This window comes from Cynocephalus volans, chromosome 13 (assembly GCF_027409185.1).
Source record: "Cynocephalus volans isolate mCynVol1 chromosome 13, mCynVol1.pri, whole genome shotgun sequence".
NCBI classification, from domain to species: Eukaryota; Metazoa; Chordata; class Mammalia; order Dermoptera; family Cynocephalidae; genus Cynocephalus; species Cynocephalus volans.
This window is the reverse complement of record NC_084472.1, coordinates 74536075-74560270: the sequence shown is the minus strand read 5'-3', so window position 1 is coordinate 74560270 and position 24196 is coordinate 74536075. Positions and strand designations below refer to the sequence as shown.

At 36.4% G+C, this 24196-nt stretch overlaps 1 protein-coding gene across 3 annotated transcripts in view; it reads right to left on the bottom strand.

The window, feature by feature from the left end:
* The window catches only part of PALLD (palladin, cytoskeletal associated protein), a 403294-nt gene extending 379458 nt beyond the window's left edge, over nucleotides 1-23836 (bottom strand). For 2 of the 3 annotated variants that reach the window (XM_063077067.1, XM_063077068.1), the window contains exons 1-2: nucleotides 23678-23836; nucleotides 7502-8492 (exon numbers count right to left, since the gene is read on the bottom strand). In XM_063077067.1, coding sequence (XP_062933137.1) covers nucleotides 7502-8415 — 914 coding nt within the window. In that variant the 5' untranslated portion in view covers nucleotides 8416-8492; nucleotides 23678-23836. The remainder of the gene's footprint in view (nucleotides 1-7501; nucleotides 8493-23677) is intronic. The other variant, XM_063077069.1, reaches the window with a different exon arrangement.
* Between the last annotated feature and the right edge of the window lie 360 nt (nucleotides 23837-24196).

Here is a 24196-nt window from a genome sequence, read left to right as displayed (position 1 = left end):
CCAATCTTTTGCTTAATCTCTTTTGGTTTCTAGTTCAACAGCAATTTGATGTTCTAGGGAACACAGTTCTCTGCAAATATAAAGGGCTTATTTTTTTCAATTCAATGCAGATATACAGAAAAGGGAAAAAATAAAAAGATTTTAAAATGAATTAAAATAAATGATAAAAGAATGAGTAAATAACTATAAAATTAGGTTTTGTTTTCTTATGGATTCTGCCCTGTTGTGCTTGCTGCTATGGTCCAAGCATGCTGACGGGAGGGAAGGAAATACGGGTGGTAAGACAGTGATAGACAACTGATGCCAATCTTCAGACTCTTCTTTGCTAGTTCTAAAAAGGTACACTGTGTGTTTGTGTGTGTATGTGTGTGTATGTGCTAGATGTAGACATTACCTTAAGAATAAGAAGCTCACATACAGATTTTTGTATGCTCTTCAGCCAATAAAATATGGTAGACTGTACCATACAGGATTATTGGCACCAGACAGAATACATATAATATTCTACTGAAACACCACAAATTCAAAACAAAATCATTGTAAAAAGCTCTAAAATATAACTAAAACAACCCAGAAAATAGATTTATATATATATCATAAGGGCAGATATGAGCTAAGAGCCTACTTATCTGATTCACAGTGATTAACACCAAGATATTTTCTGGATGTTACAGAGTAAATCATGTTGTTCATTAGAAACCTTGCTGCTGAACTGATCAATATGTAATAGGGATAGTAGAATAAAATAAAAAGTCAATGTTTTTCAATATTAAGTGTAAAAATAACATAATTTACACCTGTGTCTCTATTGCGTATCTTAAGATATAAAACATTGCAAACACAGTTGAAGCCTGCTGTGTATTCCTTACCAGTCACATTCTTTATGTATAAGGTTACTGCTATGTGGAATTCAGTGTTTGTCACTCCCATGCATTTCTCTATAATCCTACTACATCCCTAATCTTGAAACAGTAGTATTTTGCAAATGTAATTTCATATAAATAAATTTATTCATGCAATTTGTGTGTACTTTTTGCAACTTGCTTTTTTTGGGTTGGTATGTTTGCGAGTTTCAGACATCCTGATGCATACAGCTCTAGTTTACTCACTTTATAAATACATGACAATTTAATTTATCCATTTTTTCTTTGATGAATATTTAAGTTCTTTCTAGCTTTTTGAAACAAGGCTTCTGTGAACATTCTTATACATGTGTCCTTATACACATGAGCAAAAGTTTCTTCCAGGTATATACCTAGGAGTGGAATTTACTTGTTTATTTATTGAGCAACTGTTACAAGCCAGACACTATATAGGCCCTGGGGACACAAGAGTGGGTAAAACAGATAAAGTCCCTACACCCAAGGATTTTATATTCTAGTGAGGGGAGGCAAACAACAAAAAGTTAAACAAGTAAAATGTATGGTATATCAGATAAATTATATGGAGAAAAACAAAACAAGAATGTGGAATAGAGTGGGGCGGGCAAGGCCTGTTTTTACATAGGGTAGTTGCAGAAGGCCGTACTCTGAAGTTTACATTCAAGGGAAGATATGAAAGAGATGAAGAGTCCAGTCCTGGATGTATCTAGGGGAAGAGCATTCCAAGTAAAGGGAACAGAAAGTGCACAGGCCCTGGGACAAGAACATGCCTGGCATGGTGGAGGTGCAGCAAGGACTCCACTGTGGCTAGAGTGGCCCAAGCAAGAGCCAGTGGCAGGAGACAAAGTCAGAGAAGTGGGCCTTTTTAGTATCTATAAGGATTATGGATTTTACTCTGAGGGAGATGAGAATGATCACAATTTCATTAAGAAAATTAAACTGGGTGCTGTGCAGACTACGATGAGCAGTAATGGAAGCAAGAGGATCAATTAGAAGATAACGCAAATGTTCGAGAGAAAGATGACAGTGGCTTGCAGCAAAGTCTCATTAGTGGAGGTGGTGTAAACTGGACAGATTCTGCATATATTAAAGGTAAAGCCAACTGGATTTTCTGGATGGATTAGATATGGAGTGTGAGAAAAACAGGTGTCAAGGGTTACTGAGGTTTTTTTCCTTGAACAGATGGAAGGAAGGCTGTCTTTTGCTGACGTGGAGAAGATTTGGAAAGAGAAGGCTTTTGGAGAGGAGAATCAGAAGTTCAGTTTAGGACATATTAAATTTGGTATGACTATGAGATAGCCAAGTAGAAATGTCAAGTAGTCAATTGGAAATTATATAAAGTTTGAGTGTATGTACGTCTTAAACTTATTGTGCATCACAAGATTGCTCACCAAATTGTACCTATTTATATTCCATGTTGCAGTAACAACACATCTATTGTCAGATTTTTTCATATTAAGAATCTGGTGGTACTGTCCGATATCTTGTTGTTGACCATGTCCTTTAACAATAATAATACTCCTGGGCTAAGCTATTTGGATCTCAACTTTATAGGCAATGTATATTCATAACAAACTGGCTAGTGATGCTGTTATCACATTTTCCAAAACCAAAGCAGTTAATAAATGGGATATAACATGTACTGACACACTTAGTAAGAAAAGTGAATCAGTGGCTTGTTTTTACTGTTACTGTCTTTGAGGAAATGGAAATTTCCAGAGTTGTATAGATTTGATATGGCTAATCCTGTTTTGACTTTTGATGATGATCAAAGTCTTGCTAATGTAAACTAACTGGGTGCATTGGAGGTTCTGGATTTTGATTATAAAATGAAAGAATTTAATTAATTTTAATTACATATATTAAATGAAACTTTAATAGTCTAATAATAATGACCTAATAAGCATCTTATGATTAGATATGAGTAATTATACTTAGAATGTTAAAGCACATGCTTGGACTATTGTCAGATACCACTTTTATAGAAATAAGTGGGTGTTTAAAAGTGTTTTTTTCGTTTTGCATGTGTACACATTTACCTTATGATATAATCAGAACATGAAGATGTGTTTAGAGCGCTCTTCATAAACTGGGAATGCTTTATTTTATTTGTAGTTATTTGATAGAGAATATGTGCCCCTTTAAATTTTTTTGGCTTATGTTAATTGAAAATTATTAACTTACTGCAAAAAAAGGAAGAACAACCCTAAAGAACTATGACTTTTATATATATATGTATATATATATACATATATATATACACACATATATATATATATAAAATATAGAAAAATATTTTGGAAATTATTAGGCTACTATTTTTTTTGAAGGTTTTGAAGGTATTTCCAATATGCATTTCCAGCCTAGAAGATTTTTAGCAGAGGCATTTCCACTCATCTCCATCTCTGGAGGTTGTCAGTAAGCCACACGCAACTACTAAAACAGCAGTGACAGCAGCTTAATGTTCTCATTAACCACTGCAGTATAGGATAAGGAATCAGAAGACCTGAATTATATTCCAGATTCTATGACTAATTAACTATTTTTATGTTACTAGCTACATCATTTCACAGTTTTCTATCTCAGTCGGCATACATTTAAATGGTTTCAAATATATGGTTGTTATAATGAAATACTTTTAGAAATATAAAGTAAAAATATAAAGTCTCCTTTATATAGTACTAGAGGTAATTTTGAACTAAAATTTTTCACAAATTTTTCACCAACTCACACAAATCAAGAGCAGAGAGAATGGGGAAGATGAGTGATCTCAGGGAACATGTATTTATGCTGTTCTGAAGTAATGCATGAGCAATATGGAACATTAGGACATAATCAGAAAAAGACATAAATTCTGACTTGATTGTGTTTAATGTAATAATTCAAATTGTTACCAAATAATTTGCATATCATTTGCATACCACCTACATCATATATAACTTCAATTATTATACATAAACTTTTCTTCCATTAGTTCTCTCTTTTGTTAAAATTTTGTTGGAACTATGCAAGGGTAAAGGAGGAAAACAATTTTTTCAGTCCTACTGGTGGTTATAACTGGCATTTGTACAATGTGGCAGAGTGAAGTGATTGCATATAAGATAGAAATGTCTTGAAATGACTGGCCTGGCTTCTACCCTACTGTTTCCATCACCCCTTCCCTTAGCTGGGGCTACTTTATCTACATGTATAAGTTTCACTTGTGTCCAGGTTTCTGGACCAAACAGTCTCTGCTGAGGCCAAACTTAAGGAGCTCCAACCAGCAGCTTGGTAGCCCAGCCATGTCAATCTAGCAATTTGTTTCCCTCATATGGATCCAGCACAAGTTTATTCATTAAAGTCCTGCCTCATCTAATCAGGACTGAGTCTCTATTTCCTGTTCTGTTTTTTTGTCCTTCTACACCTGCCTTTCTCTTGCCCCAATTTTTGAAGGCTAGAGTTTTCTCTACACGTTCTGGTCCCTGTATCTGATCTGTATCTGATCCTGACACCTGCTGCCATATTTTCCTGTGGTGCATGGTGCATTATTTTAAGTAAGCCTGGACATTTCTGTTGGTCAACTACCAAGCTCCCTTGCACCACACCTCACTTGCCTCCCAGTACAGCTGCCAAACACCCAACCCTGAATGCCTCTGCACTTACCAAGCAGTGTCTATTGAGCCTCTGCTTATTGCTTGCATCAGATTCCCTTGAAATCCCCTTTTCTCTCCATGAGTCTATCAATGGCTTCTGGGACCTTAGGAGGTGGCCTACCAATCAGTAGGTTTGCCTAATCTCTGGGTCCTGGTTCCCCTGGACTGATGCAGCCTGGACTAGGTTCTAAAATGCTCCAGGGCAGAAACTCTTTATTAAAGATTTTCTTCCTTACACAAAATTTCCCTCAAAGAAGATTTTCTCTTCAGACTGTCACATGTCTCAAAAGAGCTTAATGTTCCTAGGCATTTGGTGCATTTACAAATACACAACAGAAAGGACCAAGATCTTTGGAACAGAAATTAAGAAGACCAAATGCAAATCTACACTCTCCCTCTCAAAAAAACCCAAAATGAAAACCACCCCCACAATCCCCCAAATCTCTAAAGGATACAAAAATGACCAGCTAACTTTAAACAATGGAGCATTTTATCAAAGACTTAATGACTTTAGAAGAGCATGATCTGTAATGTCTAATAAACTTTGGTCATGGACTCTGGTAGATTGGGATATGACAATAGAAAACCAGTTAAATTAATAATACTCTTACTATAGCTACCAATTAAATTAATGCCCCTCCCCTCCAAAAATAAACCCCCGAGGATTAATAAATGGTTAAATGAACTTTAATACAGTAATCATGGTCTACTCACCTGAATTTATCCTTTGATGCTAAATTGATTTTTCTTTTTTTTTTTTTTTTGGTCATTATAAAAGGTTATAGTATATTTGCCATGGTAATCCATTTGGAAGGGGCTATTTTGAAAGTAAATGTAGGTGGAACCATATGTAGTTTGAAAACCTGTGGACCAGTTTTGAGTGACATATGAATATACACATTTCTTTCTGTTTTTTAATATATATTTGGTGGCTGGCTGGCATGGGGATTTGACCCTTTGACCTTGGTGCTATCAGCACCATGCTCTAACCAACTGAGCTAACTGCCAGCCCCTGAATGTACGTATTTCTGATGAAGAATTGCTTGTTCCCAAGATTGGTGGGCTGTTAAAAATCTAAATAGAATCTGAAAGAAAGACTCAATTCTATTTCTATGAGAGGCAAAATGATAAAAAATAAATTCTTTATGGGAAGAAAGAGCACAATAAAATGTTGAAATTTCAGAAGGAGAGAAGAGACCTATATTTACTAGAGGTGGGAAAGGGGGGGGAGGGAGGTTAGGGAGTAATTGAGTAAGGGACACAAAGAATTATTACAATTTTCAATGATAACATGTTAATAATATTGATTTGATCATTACATACTGTACACAAATTCTCATAGTCAACTCTGTACTCCATAAATATGCATGGTCAATTATGTTTCAATTCAAAAAATAAGTTAAAAAATTTCTTTATGGAAAACATATAAATACAGAATTTTAGAATGACATATTTAATTAAATAAACAGATTAAGTAGTTTTTTACTGCCCCCTGCTGTCAGTTTCTAAAAGAAATATTGTAACAGTAAAACTACTGGAAAAACTGACTCAAGGTAAATTAGTTGAACAAATTGTTTGGGGGGAAAAAAAATTGCCTGCCTTTAATTATACCCCTTTTCAGCCAGTATTACTAATGCTTACTTCATGTTTACGAGTAATGACTTGTCAGTCTAAGAAACAAACACCTGCAAAGTGTGTATAAACGAATGTAGGGTAAGAGGTATAGCAAATTTTGTGATTAGCGAAATGCTGTTAGTAAGAAAGTACCAGTATTCCTATTTTTTAGCCAGTATGCCTACTTTACCATTTTTCCAAATTAAGTAATTTAAATGTAATTATTTGTATTTACATGATTTAGGTAAAGCATTCTTCATGAATGAAAGCAAAACTCTCAAGATAAATGAATGAATGCATGGCTAATTTGCTTGTAATATAATTCTGACTTGAAATGATATTTTTATTTTGGCATACAAAATTAAGAAATGAGAAATGAAGATAACAGGTAACACTAATGTAGCAGTTACCAGGTGCAAGGCACTGTTTTTCCCCAGCTATTATTTTATTCAACTAACATAAAATAGAGTAAGGTAGGTATTTTTATAATTACCATTTCCCAGGTGAAGGAATTAAGTCATAGAAGTATAATGTAAATTGACTAAGGTGGAACATGATCAGAAACCCTGCAGCATGACTCCAGGGCCCGTCCCTTTAATTTTTCACTCAAGAGAAGGCATAAACTCTGCAACTGAGGAGGAAGAACTTACAGAAATTATACGGGACATGGTGGTGTGTTTATTGACTCTTAAGTGCTCACTCATTTCATTGTTATTTTTTGCTGTACCCATGCTAGAGCCTGTGTATGAATAACAGACCTGAGGTGCTCCTAACTTGGCTTATCTGTCTTTGTTAGAAAAGCTCTGCCTTTCTTGACTGTGTCACATTGAAGGTGTGTGCCTGTGACTATCTTTTCCAAATATGTGCAGATTTAGCCCATGCCTCAGGCTGAATTATCTATTTGGGGGCTAATCTTATGGTTGGTCTCTGCACACCTGTGCTTTTCATCTCTGAACTTCCAGACAACATCTAATTTTAGCTATGTTCTCAACCATCTTCAGCTACTCATACTCAAATACACACACACTTTTCACAGTACTTTGAATAAACAGGTTTCACATTTTGTTTCCCTGACCGCCATTAATTCCAGAGGCCTACAGAACAAACTGTTTAGGCTCCTCTTTTCTGTTTAAGTCCTTTGCCTTCTCTCTGAGTCAGTAGCACAAAGGGTCCATGACGACGAGTATATCCCACCAGGGACAACAGGCACAGCTAGTATTTGCAATTCTGGGATGCTTTTTCCTGCAGGTACTCGGCAAAACTCTACCTCGGTCTCCAGAGGGCTAACTACGCAGGAAACCTTTCCTCCTCCCACATTAAAGTAACAACAAAAGTCAACACGATCATTGGCTCTTCCTAATAAAAAGTTCTTACCTGACTCGAGGAGTTGGGTTTCCGGTGACTCTGCACTCCAGATGAACTCTACTTCCTTCCGCTACTTCCTGGCTCCTCAGCTTCTGGGTGAACCGAGGCGCGGAGGGGAAGCGAAGTGCATTGTGGGGCGGCGGGTGAGAGGTGCTGCGGCGCGACACCGCCACGCCCCGGTCCGCCTGGCAGCAGCGCCTGGCCTCGGGTGACTTGACTTCTGCTTCTCTCTCCTGCTGGTCTTCGGTGGGGCTCTGGCTGGCAGAGGCACCGATCAGGGCAGGTGGCTGATTTTTAGGAGACAGGTACCCACTGTCTGGTGATGAGGACTCCTCGTTGGGGCTTCTGTTTCTCGGCTTTGCCGCTTCTCTGAATATGGATGTCAGCTCCTCGATCAAATGAGCTGCCTTGTCACACAGCTGGCTCTGGGGTCCAGCCGTACCTTGACGTGCCGGTTTGGGCTTCACATCTGTGTTGGGAGTTTTTGCACCCCGTTTTTCAGCCTTTCGGAGGCTCCGGATGTAGCTGGGTCTGGCAAGCAGGGGTGATATGGCAGGTTTCCTCTTTGAAGAGGGTGAAGAGAAACTCTTAGTTTGTTCTTCTGCCAGAGGCTGCATGGCTGTTGGCTTGCTATCCTGAGGTCTTCCTGAAGAGGTTTGTTCACCCAGTTTGGTCTCCTTATGGGAAGGATTTTCACAGAAGCTTACAGGAGAGGTATTGAAAATCTGCGAGATCTCCTTTTCTGAGTCGCAATCTTCTGTTTCAGAGTTGGCTATGGCTCTCTGGGCCAGGTCAAGGCTCTTGTTTATCTCCTCCTGGCTGAGAAACGCAGATAGCTCTGGGAAGAAGTCAGCAGTCTTGCTTTCTTCCTGCATGTCTGATAGGGAATCATGGAAGGAGTCATGGGAGGAAGTCTCTGACATGTTGGAGCAGTCTTCATATACTCTTTGTGTTCAACAGGAAGGCCAGAGGCACTGGAAACCCGTTTTATTCTTGTGTTCTGAAAGACAACACAGAATTGTCATTCGTAGTAATGATTGTTTTTCTATTTTATTATAAAGCCACTAATCTACAAATTGGGAGAAACATTAAACAAATATATCAGTCTTTCCTAGTCTATATGTTGGAAGAAATATCAAGTATACTTGTGTTCATCATTTATGATTTTAATTTAATATGTGCCCTGTGAGTGAATATCAAGTATCTCACTAACCATTATTGAATAATTAAAGAAGATATTTGCAATAGTGGTATAGTAGGGCATTTTGTACTTCTCATAGGCTCACTCCACTCTTCTACATACTTCATTAAAGTTCTAATTTTTATTAATGTTATAATATTAGTATAATATTGATATTTTTAGTAAATCTGACCCTGATCATCTGACCCTAAACCGCAAAATAAATTTTAATAATTCCAGTTTTGGGTTTTCAATGAAATATTTGAAACTATCATCTCATCCATTCTTTGTGTCCAGTCATGTTCATTCATATTCATTCATTAGTAGGTAGTCCAACAGATAGTAATGGATGGAGTTTGGATATATTGTCCTCCCAGAACTCATGTGGAAATTTGATCCCCAGTGTGGCAGTGTTGAAAGCTGTTTAAGTCACCGGGGGCAGATCCCTCATGAATGGATTAATGCTCTCCCTAGAGGGAGCTGGGGGGGGGGGGCAGGTAGTGAGTGAGTTCTCGCTCTATTAGCTCCTGTGACAGCTGGTTGTTTAAAAGACCCTGGCACCTTCTCTCTCTCCCTCCCTCTCTCTCTCTCTTTTCCTCTCACGATGTGACCTGCTTCTACCCATCAGCCGCCTGCTGCTTTCCACCATGAGTGGAAGCAGCCTGAGGCCGGCACCAGATGCAGCTGTCCCAGAATTGTGAGCCAAATAAACCTGTGTTCTTTATAAATTGCCCAGTCTCAGGTATTCTGTTATAGCAACACAAAATGGACTAAGACAGTAATAACCACTCATTAAGTTTCAGGTGCTAGACGAAAAGATGTGCTCTAGACCAAGGGTTGGCAAACTTTTCTGTAAAGGTCCAGATAGTAAATATTTTTGACTTTGTGAGCTGTACAGTCTCTGTTGTAATTACTCAGTTCTGACATTCTAGCGTGAAACCAGCCATAGACAATACATAAATGAATGAGCATAACTCTATGCCAATAAAACCTTATTAACAGACACTGACAACTGTATTTTATATAGTTTTTAAGTGATAAAAATATCCTTCTTTTGATTTTTTTTAACAACAGTTTAAAAATGTAAAAAAAAAAAAAAAAAAAAGAGCATTTTTAGTTTGCAGGCCATACAAAAACAGACAGTGAAATGGGTTTGGCTCAGGAGCTGAAATTTGCTGACTCTTGATCCAGACTAATGACACAGTCCTTACGTTCAAAGAATTAAAAATCATGCGGGGTGTTTAAATGGGGAAGATGGAGAAGAAATTAAACAAATAATATAAAATTTTGACAAAGCTTTAAAGAAAACTAAAACGAACTTAGGAGTTATGAGAACCTAATTTAATCTTGAAGAACATTTGAGAGAACTATGTGGCTTGCACAGGACACTTATATAGGAATATCACCAGAATACATAAAAAGGTGTTTCATTATCTGTAGAATAATTGGGCAGCAATTTAGATTCCACTGTTATTTTGAATTGAATATTATGAGGCAATGACTCTCCTGTTACTCTAAATGTTGCTGTTCTTTTCCTATATCTTGTTCATAGACTAACGGGAAGGAACATCTAGAAAACTTCAGAAGAGATCTTTGCCTCAAGATTGAGTCTAGAAGTCAATAAAGAAAGCTTCCTGGATGTGGTGAACTTTAACTTCGTAACTTGCATCAGGAGTGAATTTGGTGGGACATTCCCGGGGTATTGTGTGTCTTATGAGCGTCGAATTGGGCTGCTTGTTTAGAAGCAGCTTTCCATCTATAGAAATCTCTAATTTCAAAAGGCATTATGTAAGAGTTGAGAGGGGTCCCAGAAATCCAACTCCAGAATCTACCAACACATAAGATGCAGTGATTTGTAGAATCTGTTAATTCAGCAGAAGATATTTAATCAGAGATCCTAAAACTCAGTGTTAACCAGCCATACCTTCTTTAATTGTACTTTTGTGTCAGATGTCTTCTTAGAAAGATTGGTTACTTTGTTCTGCCAGAATTGTGAGATTCTCTATACATTAGTACTGCTCTACCTACTAAACCATATTTCCCACTTTTCTTCAAGTAAATCCTACAAGTTCACTACGGTGGTCTCATCATTGTTCCCATCTTTATCAACCCAAATATTCCTCTAATTCCTTCATCCTGTCTGTGCTCCAGGATGAACCCATCCTGACTGCTGCCCAATTATTCAAATACAGGCTGTATATGGAGAAAAGTTACATTTGGTGTATCTTGAATACTTGATTATGTTTTGCTCGTGAGAAACAGGCAGTTGCAGTATGATTTTGAAAAGGCAAAATAATGGCAAATATAAACAAGTATAAAATTAATATGCATTCAAGATTTTATATAACAAATTAATTGAGAAAACCAGTAAGATGTTACAATCATTTCAAAGGCGATTCTGAAGACCAGACACATATGAAGGTAATCAGGATTGCTGAAATGAATTTGCTAATATACTTGAAACTGGTTAATATCTATAGAGCAATAAAATGTAATGTTTGGAATCATTTATACAGAGTGAAAATCAATAGTATTTCTACTAGAAAAAAATCATTTGCATATCTATGTATAAGTATACTCTGCATTGCTATCAGATTTCTTCAACTTACAGAGTTGTATCATTGACTAGTTAAAGACAATGAAAGTTTTAGACCCCTATAGAATCAGATGACCCTGAAGGTCCACCAGAGCCCATCCAGCATTCCCTCAAAAGAACACTCCTTACTACTTTGTCTATTTCAAAGCCGTTTATAGTTTTTCCTAACAAGGCAGGTTGGTTTCTCTTAGAACAGAGCTCCTAAGTATGATTGGCCCCTCAGTCAGCAAACACTAGCCCCTCAGTCAGCAAATATAGATAACTTTAGGGGAAGCCAGTGCCAGGATCAGCTCTTACAATGTGTGAGATCATGAGTCACTAGGCAGCATAAAACCAGAAGACACATGAAGATGGGACGGGAAAAATTCTTGGCTGAAAGAATGTTTGTGTACTGAAGGCTAACAGACCATATTTTCACTTCATGCAAAAAATTATTTTTCTGTGGAAGAGAAGCTACTGTTTTTTTGGCCTGAGAGAAATTCAGTTTTTGTATTGAACTCAGTGATGACAGAGATTGGGAGACATTTTGTGTTAGCCTACCTGGAATAGGCTAAACTGAATATCCAAGTAGATAATTGAAAAACATCTTTGGTTCTTGAAATGAATAACTTTTGAAACTTAAGCTGGGATAGATGTACTATACAGAAAAGAATTACCCATTCCAAATGTATTTATCTACTACATACCAAGTAGTGTGCTTGGGAAAGGGGATAAAACTTTGAAAAAGACAAGGTTTTTTTTCCTTTCTTGGAACCTAATAGTCTATAAGAGAATGATAAGTAATAAGCACATATGATTTAGTGTGTTAAGAGTATGAAGAAAGAAAAATAAAGTGCTATGATAGCACCTAGAAGAATCATAAGGGTTAGGATCAGGAAAACTTTTATGGAAGAGTTAAAGCCAAAAGAATGATACATGAAAGATGAGGAAGAATCTGGCAGGTAAAGAGGATACTGGCAGAAACATATACAAAGACTTGGTCCTAGAGAGAGCACGGCAGACTCGAGTAACTCGGCTGAACAGAAATCTGTCTGGAGATGAGAAATAAGGATAGAAAGCAAGAGTCAGTTCAGACAGGGCCTGGAGCCCTCCCTGTGGAGAGCTTGAATTTTATCTTATGGGTATTTGGGAGGCAAAGAAAAGTGTTATGTCTGTTAGAAACATCACCAGAGTTGCATTTTCAAAAGATAACTCATTGCAGCCTGGCTTGAGAACAGAGTCAGGGGAAGAGGAAGACAAGACTGAAGGCAGGGCAGTCCACAAGGAGGCTTTTACAGTAATCCACAGGTTGTGTACATTTGTTATTGTTTTATTTTTGGTTGCCATCATCTGAATCCCTTTCTTAGTTTTGGATAATTCCCAAAATTATGAGCCTCAGTGAGAAACTGAGCTCACTTGTAATGGGAAGTGAAATCTCCAAATATTTTCTTTCCTAGCCCCTTGGAACCTGGGCTCAAGTCTAGGCACATGACCTAGACTTAGCAATTAGATGCATCCATCTTGGACTTTGAAGTGAGAGCTAATGATTGAAGGAATTAGAGGGTCCAGGGAGAAACCATTCTGGCAGCTGGACTGATAGCAGCAGCAGAGGTAGTGACATGGAGTGTCCAGGGGCAATAGTGGTGGCTGTGCAGAAGGGATCGAAGGCTGTCAATGGAAGCCATGGTATGGTCTGTTCAGCTTTGGCAGCAGGGGTAGCCACACATGAGCACTTTTGGCTGTGGCCTCACCTCCAGCATAGATTTCAGGTCTCATTCTGTGAGTTCTACAACTCCTATTAGTTATTCTTTGTACTTGGATTGGCCAAAGAATACTTCTGTTGCTTGCCATTAAGGAACACAATTGATAGTAGATAAAAAAGATGATAGAGGTTTGAACAAGTGACATTGAGATGCAAAACAGTGTGCTGAACCAATAGACAGAAGATAGGAAAGACAGAACTTGGTGGTTGATTGAATGCAGAGATAATGTTGAGACAAGATTACAGATTTACTTTAACAGCAAGCTGTTGGTGCCATTAACTCACATGACAAAAGTGGAGGAACAAGTTTTGAGGAAAAAATAAGCTTAAATTTTTTTTTTTATAAGAAAATGAAATTTATTTCTTAGAGTTTTGGAGGCTGGGAAGTCCAAGCTCAAGGGGGTTCATCTGGTGAGGGCCTTATTCCTGGTGAGAGCTTTCTGCAGAGTGCTGTGGCAACACACGGAATCACATGGTGAGGGCTGAATAAGAGCACATAAACATGCTTCTTCCTTTCCTTAGAAAGTTGAAAATAAGCTTACTTTGATTTGAGTCTTTTGCATTTGAAGGACCTCTGGGACCTCTGGTGTTCATGTCCAGAAGGCAATTTGGGATGCTGGTCTAGAGCCCTAGGAGAAGGAAGAGCAGAGCTGGATTGGGACTTATGCTCTTTAAACCATGGGCATGCATAAGGTCATTGAGGAAGAAAGAGGGAGTAAAGAACAGAATTCTCCAGACAGTCAGAGGGAAATCAGGAGAGTGGAGTGTCACGGAATCCAGGAAAGAAGATGTCTCATGAAGGAGGGAATGCCTTGTCGATCTTTTAGCACCATTGGCCAAGAACACTTAGCACCATTGGCAACAGCAGTTTTGGTGTATGCAATGGAGATAGAATCCAGATTGCTATGGAAGAAAAGGAAATATAGATTGCAAGTACGGTTGAAAGTTTCAAGAAGTTTGTAGAAAGGAGGACAGACAGAAGGTAGTAGTTGGACAAAAGCATGGAATCTATTGAGATGATTTTGTTTTGTTTTTTTTAGGATGGGGTACAGGAACATGTTTCAGTGGTAATGCAATTAGTCAGTAGAGAGGGAGAAGCTGAAAATACATGTAAGAAAATGGGGATAATTTATAGGCCAGGTCTCCAAGGATGTGAGAAGAAATGGGTTATGATAGCACAAATGGGGTGTTCAGCTTTAGGTAGGAAGATGGGCAGTTCTTCCATTATCAGAGAGAAGTAACAAATGATGTGTGTGTGTTGTGTGTGTGTGTGTGTAACACACACACACACACACACACAGAATATTTTGATAAATTTGTAAATGAAAGAAAGGAGAACTCCTACCTTGAGACTTCTGTGCATTTGGAAGTTATGAGGACAGGAGATAATTTGAAATAGCTGGAGTAGAGAAAGGGAGAAAGTTTCCTAAGAAGGATTTATGGGCAGAGGTGAGGGCTCAGTTGAAGTTAGATGTGATGTATTTATAGAGTCATTAATCTGTGTGATTGTGCAACTCTTTCTACCAGAGCTCAGCAGTCCAGGTGAAGATGTAGAAATAGATGATCCAGATTTAAACATGCAGGTAAGATGGAAGGAAAATGAGCAAGATTGTTGAGATTGTTGGCAAGGGAGAGATGGACTCTGAAATCTATGCTGTATTGGAACTCATGAGTAGGAGTTTGAACACAGAAAGGTTAAGGGACTGGAGACTCATTGAAATCAAAGGAAAGGTATGGTGAAAATGACTAAGAAAGAGATCCATAAGTATGTATTAAGATAGCGAAATGACTGAATTGAGTATTTTAGAGGTAGAGATTTCCTAACTGCCTTTTTTCCTGACTTTTTTCATTTTTTTCTGACTGTATTTTCTATAAAAATAAAGTTTATTTTATTTATTTTTTAATTTTAGTTTTTATTAAGGTATATTTGATAATTAAAATTGTATATGTTTAAGGTGTACAATTTGAGATTTGATAAATTTATACATTGTGAAATTATCATCATGATCATGCTAATCAACATATTTATCACCTCAGATAGTTAAGATTTTCTTTTCCTTTGTTTCTCTTTTTCCTTTTTTTGGTGATAACACTTAAGATCCACTCTCCTGACTGCAGGTAGAGTGTGGTCATGTGGTTGTCTGTGACTAAACGTTTTGTAAAACAATGTCAGAGATGACTAGTTTGTTTAACAGAGATTGTATGGCTCACAGAGCCTAAAATATTTATTCGGACTTTAACAGAACAAGTTTGCCAATCCCTGCTATAGAAATTTAGCTATCCAATGAATCCATATAACACACATAAAAACTAATAATGGTGATGATGATCCTGATAATGATAATGGCTAACACTGGACTGTTTACCATGAGGTAGGCATTGTGCCAAGAGATGTTATGTAGATTATTTCATTTAAAATCTTCACGACAGGCTCCAATTTTGAAAGAAGGAAATTGAGGCAGAAAATATGAGTAATAGTGCCAAGATTCAAGCCCAGGCAGTAACTTCAGAGCTCATGATCTTCATGATGCACTTTGCCACTATCACATTATAGTGTTTACAACCAAGAACTCTAAGCAGTATATCAGACTAACACTGTGGATCAGAAATCTGAGTTCTACTGTTAATTCAATGATATCTTACTGCAAAATAAACACAACACAATAAATGTTAAAACTTCACAAAGAGCGTTATATAAGGAAGCTTAAAACAAGTTTCTGAATGATGGAAATATTTTCAATTCTCATTTTTAAATAGGGAGTGTTTGCCAGAGGCAGATTATCTCACCTGCTTATTAACTTATATTTTGGTCTTAAAGAGGCGCCATCTGACGGAATCTAGTTGTCAGGATTAGGTGTAGCTTAAAAACTGCTTGCACAGTAAAAAAGAAAATAATAGCTTTATGGCATATCTGGTTCAGATTTAATTTGCAACCCAGTTATTGCTGCTGGAACATGCATGTGGTCTACAGAAAGTGCTCGTTCAATGTGGAGGAATAAGGGAGGTTTCCAGGTGGCCCTAGCTCACTGGAAAATTATGCTTCAGAGATTTTTGTGTCGGTCAACACCCAAAAATTAAAAGGTCGTAATCAACAGAAATGAAATGTGACTGCAAACATCTCCATTATTTCCCTGAGATTTCATGTTTATGTCAAACAGTGTTCTTGACAATGCTATGCTTGTGTGATAGACACTGAAAGTGAAATAGACTAAAAGACCTACATATTCTGTTTTTAATGAGTAAAGAGGAAGTGAGGTAAATGCCAAAACCATTAAAGTGTTTCTTTCTACTTTAGTAAGTAGCACTGAAAGATTTTGGAATTTTGAGGAAGAAAGCCTTCTCTTACATCTTTAAATCATCCCTGCCCCTACCTCTACCCTTTTCTTCCAAGGAATTTGAATTGCCTGAATTTCCTCTTTTTTCTTTTTCTCTTCCTTGTCTTGTTCATCATCTCCATCATTAGTAGTTTACTTAATTGTTATCTCCCTTAACACTCTCATAAGCCACAATTATTGTCTAATTTCTTTGAATTTGTATAATTCAAGGTTTTTCCCCATGGGAGATGTGGCTCTTCCTTGGCCTTGCCCATTTTATAGTCATGCATCCTATCTTCCACTTCCCTTTCCTGGAATGGTAAATTAGACATAAAATCAATTAAAGAACTGTTTCTTACTGCAAGGGAAGCTTCAAGGAGGACAAAGGTGAGCCAGGCATAGCTTCTCTCCTTAAACAATCTTAAAATCCAGTAGAAGGGATTAGATAAGACTAAAAAATGTCTTAACTACAAGGAGGAACATGATAATTGCTATTAAAATAGTTTAAACAAATTGCAGCCAGGCATCAAAGATGGTCAGAGAGGTCATATTTACAAATCTGGTCATGTCTCTCCTTGGTTGGTTTGCTTTTTTTTTTTCTTTTTCCCCCAGTGGTGCTCCCTGGCCAATAAGAGAAGTTCCAAAGCATGGTATACAGGTTAAATGTGCCTGTGCACAATCTGCCTTAAAGTAAACTCTCCAGCTTCATTCTCTATTGTCACTCTAACACCACTGCGCTCAAGCCTCCCTGCTTACTCCCTGTTCCTTGAACATTCCATGTTCTTTCATGTCTTTATGCCTTTGCACATGCTGTTCCTTTGACTTAAAATGCTCTTCCCTTCTTTTTCTGTTTTTCAAACTTTAGTTCATCCTTGAAAACCTTCTTAAATTTCACGTCTTTTTGGTGCTTTCTAGGATTCCCCAGTCAATATAATTTGCTCCTTCTTCGGAGTATAACTCTTTGCACAGTATTTTATTATCTCATTCATCTTATTAAATGATAAATATTTGTTTAGAAAACACTTTCCTTATTAGATTTCCTTATTAGATTGTGATACCATAAAAGCAGGAGCTGTGACTGGCATTTTTGTATGGCTAATACTAGCACAGTATCTGGATCATGGCAGATGATGGGAAAAACTAAGAAATATCTGGTATTTGAAATGAGGTTTGAATCCTGGATAGGATTTGACAGGAGAGGGAGCCACACAAAAAAAGACATGAGGCCAGAAATGTTCCGTCCCCTCCCCTCGGTCTCAGCCACCCAAGTCAGAGGCAGTATTTCTCTGGGACATGCTCTCTTTGGTGAAACATTATTCTGCTCCCGATCCTGCTTTTTCATTTGCTTTATCAATAGTTACTCATCGCCTGGATTCTGTTTTCTGGTAAGAACTTGGCAGAATAATCAGTGCCATATGTTAATATATACAATTAACATATAACTGTAAAAGCATACACTTAAAATATACATTACATGCTCATTTTACTTATACAAAACAGTCATAGGTCAGACACTGCATTTAAAAAAACCTGCCTATTAAAATACTGATTTTTATGTTTTTTGTTACCCTTAATGAAAGTTTTTCATGAAAAAATTTGGAACTGTGAAAAATGTATTATGTTTTCAGCAATCCTACTATTAGATAATGAGAATTCTGTAAATTTTGATGACTCTCTTTTTGACATGGACACTAGCAAGCTCAGGGTTAAATTTTGAGTAACAGAAATGCAAATATTTTCAGCTCAAAAAATTTTCTCCTTTCTTTCTCTGTTGTCTTATTTGGTGGGCATCTATTTATTGAATGCCTATTATGCACTCGGCTCCTCTTTCACAGGCTGGAGACATGGCTATGAGTAAAATGGATTCTCTGCCCTAAGGAGATAACATTTTAATAGGAGAAAAGAAAAAAGCAGTAAATCAGAAAAAAAATTAGGTTCTGCATTTCTTATACTTGGTTTCATCTCATGTTGTTTCTTAATTGATTCTGTGCAATCATGCTATGCTCATATTGCACACAACCTCAAATTATCATTGAGAGTTGTTAGGGTATAAATAAAATAAGATAAAGTAAAATAAAATGCACATTTGCATGTTAATATCGGTGTCTGCAGACTATGGCTGTTTTGGAAGGCACACCCTTGGCAGGTGGGGTGGTGACACTCACAAGGGGAGGACATGCTCATGTTAATGATGCTTTAGATTCCCTCAGATTGTACCAATGAAGCAGCTGCTTGTGTCACCAACTCATGGCTCTCTGAAGACTCCCAGGCAAATTTTGATATTTATGCATAATGCCAAACACTTAATCTTAAGCAAACTTTTGATGAAGCAAGGGTTTGAGAGAGTTGGCAAATACTGCGAGGCATTACAGATACCCATCCACCTTAAACTGTCAACAGGCAGCTCATCAGTATCTTGGCTATCCCAAGCAAATATTGCTTTCAAATGTAAATTTTCATGAATTCCTATTTTGTCAATTCCCTGTGCATATTTAATCCTTTCTTAAGAAATTTAATGTCACTTAATTTATAGATTATTTCTAGCTGTCATTTTATGGTTTACAGCCTCTCCCTAAATATCATCTGAATTCTGTTATACTATAAAATATAATATAAAATGTCTAGATAAGTTTTCATTGGGAATTTCATATTTGGAATGTATATCACATCTTCTGACATGAGTAATTTTATCATCTTATGTTATTTTGGTGTTACTATTCTAGTATTTTGGAAAACTTTTATTTTTGAATTCATGAATATATAATATACATATAAATGTATATGATTTACATACATGTTTGAATACACAAATGATATAAAAGATAAACAAATTTAGAGATTATGAACAATTGCTTTTAAAGTTGCTGACTTTGGGGGATAGATAATCTGAAAACCGTATCTATGATATGCAGGAGAATCTTCTACTTTGTCAATCAGAAAATACTTGTGGGAGACCCCCGTCATGATACCCATGAAGCAAGGCACTATTAGCTGATAACATATAAAAGATTTACTTGAATTGCAGGGACTTGGGGAAGACAAGGCATGTGCACGAGAAGCAGCAGAGTCTAGCAGAAAGAAGAACTGAATTACAAACAATAAAAGCTAGGCTTTCCAAGTTTCGTCCCTTCACACAGTGGTCCATTTAACCCTCAGACCATTCAATGGGGTAGACATTATATTTCTATTTTATTATTTCTATTGCCCCAAATTAAAGAATATAAACATTCAATCCTGCATTTAACTGCAAAGTTTCCTTTTTCCACTAGGAATATTAAAAGTAAGTACTTTAAGAATTTAGGTAATGGGGAGAACATTTGCAATCTGTTTGTGGATTATATTGTAGAGATGTTGAAGGGCTACTACAATTTTGGAAGAAAAAAATGTTTTATGTTAGAAAAAATCTGGCAGTTACCAAGTATCACTCAATATCCCACACCACATGGGTCAGGCACTTTAGAGAGTCCAGACAGGGGTAGTAACATTTCAGTAGTCATTTAAAAATGTATACATAGAGAGAAATAAATATATGAAAAATAATTGGAAGAACATGCACCAAACAAGACTCATTGCCTCTGTGATAGGGCTTGGACAGTGGTGGGGCTGAGGGGTGGAGCATTCAGGAAAACGTTTTGTTGCTATTTCATATTCTTTGAAAAGAAGAGTTAAAATTATGTGTGGTTTTTAATTTTAAATTTTGTATTTTTATTTCTATTTTTTAAAATTTAAACACTTACTAAAAAAGTAATTAAATCTTGGTACAAAGATTCAGCACTAAAATGTATTTTTACATTTTTTTTAATTGTGGAAAAATGCACATAACGAGCAATTTACTAGCTTAACCATTTTTAAGTGTATGGTTTAGTGGCATTAAGTATTGTTGTGCAACCATCACCACCATCCATCCACAGAACTCTTATTTTCTTGCAAAACTGAAACTCCATACCAATTAAACAATAACTTCCCATTTCCCTTTCCCCAGGCCCTGGCAACCACCATTCTACTTTCTCTCTCTATGTGTTTGACTGCTCTAGGTGTCCTATAAAAATGAACTCATACATTATTTGTCTTTTTGTGACTGGCTTGTTTCACTCAGCATAATGTTCTCAAAGTTCATCTATATTGTAGCATGTGTCAGAGTTTCTTTCCTCTTCAAGGCTGCATAGTATTCCATTATATGTATATGGCACATTTTGTTTATCTATTCATCTGTTGAAGGACAATTGGGTTGCTTCCACCTTGTTTTTATTGCAAATATGACTACTATGAACATGAGTGTACAAAAACCTCTTCAAGCACCTGCATTCAGTGCTTTTGGGTATATACCCAGGAGTGGAATTGCTGGATTGTATGTTAATTTTATTTTTAATTTTTGAGAAATAACCATACCATTTTCCAGAGAGGCTTGCACCATTTCACATTCCCATCAGTAGGGCACAAGAATTCTAATTTCTCTATAACTTCACCAGCACTTGTTATTTTCTGTTTTTATTCGTTTTTTTTTTTAATTGTTGTTTTTGTAGTAGCCATCCTAATGGGTGTCAAGTGGAGGAATGTGTAGATTCCTAACATGAATGTACTCACAAAAGGCATCCTAGGGAGGGTGAAGATGTGTGTAAAGATACAGAAGCAGGGAGTACAGTGATATAAAGCAGATAGTTTAGCTGGAGACAGAGAAAAGTCTCATAGAAAACACTGGATAGATTGTGAAGGGCTTTCGATGCCAGGCTAAGGAGTTCCAAATTTATATAATAACCAATAAGAATGCTGAATGTTTTTAAGGAAAAATGACAAGATGAGAACAATATTGAAGAATTAGAGGACAGCACCATTTCAAAACTTTCTGCGTTAGTTTGGGAAGGGTCATGGTTGGGACAGTGGCAGTGGGGATGTGAAGGAAGGGAAGGGAAAGAAGGGAAAGATTGAAAGGACACTTTGTAGAAAGAATTGCCAGGGCATACTGACTGGTTAACTATGAGAAAAGAATAAGAGAGAACAAAGAGCGGGGGAAAAAAGCTATCCCCCTTCCACATACACATATTTTTTTCCTGCTTCATTCTTCCTAAATTCTCTTACAAGGAAAAAAAATTAATCTTATATTGTTATAAGTGTATTATTACTTTATTCATTTTAGTTAAATTTATTGTTACTTTATTCATATTGTTAAATTTCTATGTATCTGTCTCTTACAAAACTGTGAGCTTCTTAAAGCATAAAAAATAATTTTAAAAAACACCTAAACTATGAAAACCAAAATTGAAAAAGCTTTAAAACTTTTTTTCTTGTTTTGTAATCACAGGCAACCCCTAGACTAAATCTATTCCTTTCTTCCCTTCCTCTCTCCCTCCCTTCCTCCTTTTTTTTTTTTTTTTTTTTTTTTTTTTTGTAGTGTTCTTTTCACCACCAAGGGCCCTGTAGGGCAAAAGTCAAGCAAGACAAATTTTAAAAATCTTGTTCTTGATGCAAAAGATACATGACAATTTTATAATCTCTTTCTTAATAAATCCACGTGGATTCTTTTTGTTCCTAATTGTTAAGTAAATTCTCATTACAGGAAAATATGTTGTATTTACCTACAGTTTTAAATACCACTCCAATTTCAGGGATGTAATCTAATAGTTTATATAATACTGTAACAGCCATAGAAAATATTTTATAGAGAGAATATCTGGAATTATCCCCGGTGTCTTCTTCCTATTATCATCTTTACCTACCGTATTGAATCAGTTGCAAATATCTATATTTTACATCTATATCATCCATTTCCACTACTGTTACCCGAATTCAGGCCTTTATTTTTCTTGCTTAAATTCAGAACTTATTTACCAAATTTGTTTCTATGTTCTCTAATGTGACTATTTAACAATTGCAAATTATAGTCAGGGCTGCTTTGTTCAATCTTTGTTTTCTTTGCTGGAATTTAACCAGGACACGGCCATTAACTCTAGATGGTCTGAATTTCTAACTGGATCTCAGCAATCACAATATCTTTTGATAGCATCCACACATGTATTATTAAGGAAGTGGTGGCTCTTGTCTTGGCCTTGCAGATGTCAGTTGGCATCTCTTAAAGAACTTGTCAGATTTATTTTTAAACCTGATTAATGTTTCCCCTCTCCATTTTTTTTTAATGAGGTAAAGAAATCAAAGTAATTGTAATTGTTCAGTGTAACCAGCTCCTCATTCGGTTCTAAATCATGCTATAGAGCCAGTTTCAATGTTCAGTTTTAGCAATAGAACAGGGAAGTCGGGAGAGAGAAATGACACAGAGCCCTTGGGATACAAACCCTAATCCATAACGAATATTAGAGTGTGAGAGGACTAATTTGCAATCTAGGAATGTGTTATCATATATTTACAGAGCAGTTATTGGATAGATAAGTGTCTTAGGTCTTGTCTACTGTTAGCAATAACTTTTCAAAAAGACTCCAACTTTTAAAAATCTATGTAATTAAGGTGAGTACTCAAGTTCTTTCCTTGAGAAAAAAATTTAAAAGTATCTGTACCATGTAATTAGGATTTAATTTCTATATATACATCATTGAATACATTTTGAATAGTTTTATATTTTCCAAAGCTGGGATTTATATATGGTCATATTATTTATACTAGGAGGCAATTAATATTTTTAGCAAATGCTAAAAAGTAATATGAGCCTGAAATCGTTCGGTATCAACCTCATATATTGTATTCAAGATGTGTAACTTAAAACAAAGTGATATAAAATTATACTCTGATATTTAAATTTGACTGGACTCCAGACACTGCACTGTAGTTTCCCTTAGTAAGCTTTATCTGTTTAAAAATAAATATGTAAATTTCATGCATGTATATAATTTAATATACCTGCTATTACTATCTCAATTGATTTAATTATGTCCCATGGGTTACTTAAAAAATCTTTAGAACTGTAATTAACAACTTAGAATGTTATTCTAAAGTCCATCAATTTAAGCCATTAGTATTTAGCTTAAATATGGGTGAGGGTCTAAATAACTACATTTTCATTTTTTGTGAAACAACACATATACAATCATGACAAAAGTTGGCTCATAAACACATTTAATCCTTTTAGAATTGACAGCACCAATTTAGCTTTAAGATTATGACAAAAAACATAGTTCTCTGACCACATAGGCGGAGAAAAAACTGGCAGGCAAATTTTATGTATTGTCTATTTCTGGAAAGAAAGACTACAAAATTTCCATTACTTTTCCTCTCCAAATAAAAGAAAAATCAAACCATCTTCTGAATAGTATTATAACTTCAGGCAAACTACTATTTTATTTTTAACTTAAAAAGTCCTTAAAATGTTGTCCTACTTAGTTAGTATATTAAGATACACCTTACAGACCTTTTCAATGCTTGGTCAGTTTGAGGACTCTGGAAAGGTGATGATTTCAGAGGAGCATTTCTTCTTCTCTTGGAGAGCCGAGGTTGGCTTTGCCTATTCATTAAGGACTGCTTGGTCCGTGGACACTTTGAGGCAAATGTGGCCTCAGACTCTCATCTGTCCTTTTACTCCACTCAGCTATATTTGGTAACTGAACTCATGTTTCAGCAGACTGCCACGATCAGGAATTCCAGCAGTGGGCTGGGAAGCACCCCTAGGACTGAGGGCTGGGTTCTTAGAAATGAAAGCCACTTAGCACTGAAAGAACTGTATTTATGGATCTAATAAACATAGGATTTACACGTGTTCCTCTATACTCTGATTTTGCAGGTGGAAATTACTGCCTGCCCTTTTGACATGTTCTTAATCAAATTAAGTGTACAATATTTGATTCCAACTAGTAAAAGTGACACTCATAAGGAATACTTTTTACTATGATCTTCTACTCTGTGCATTCAACTTTTAGACATATGGTATTTT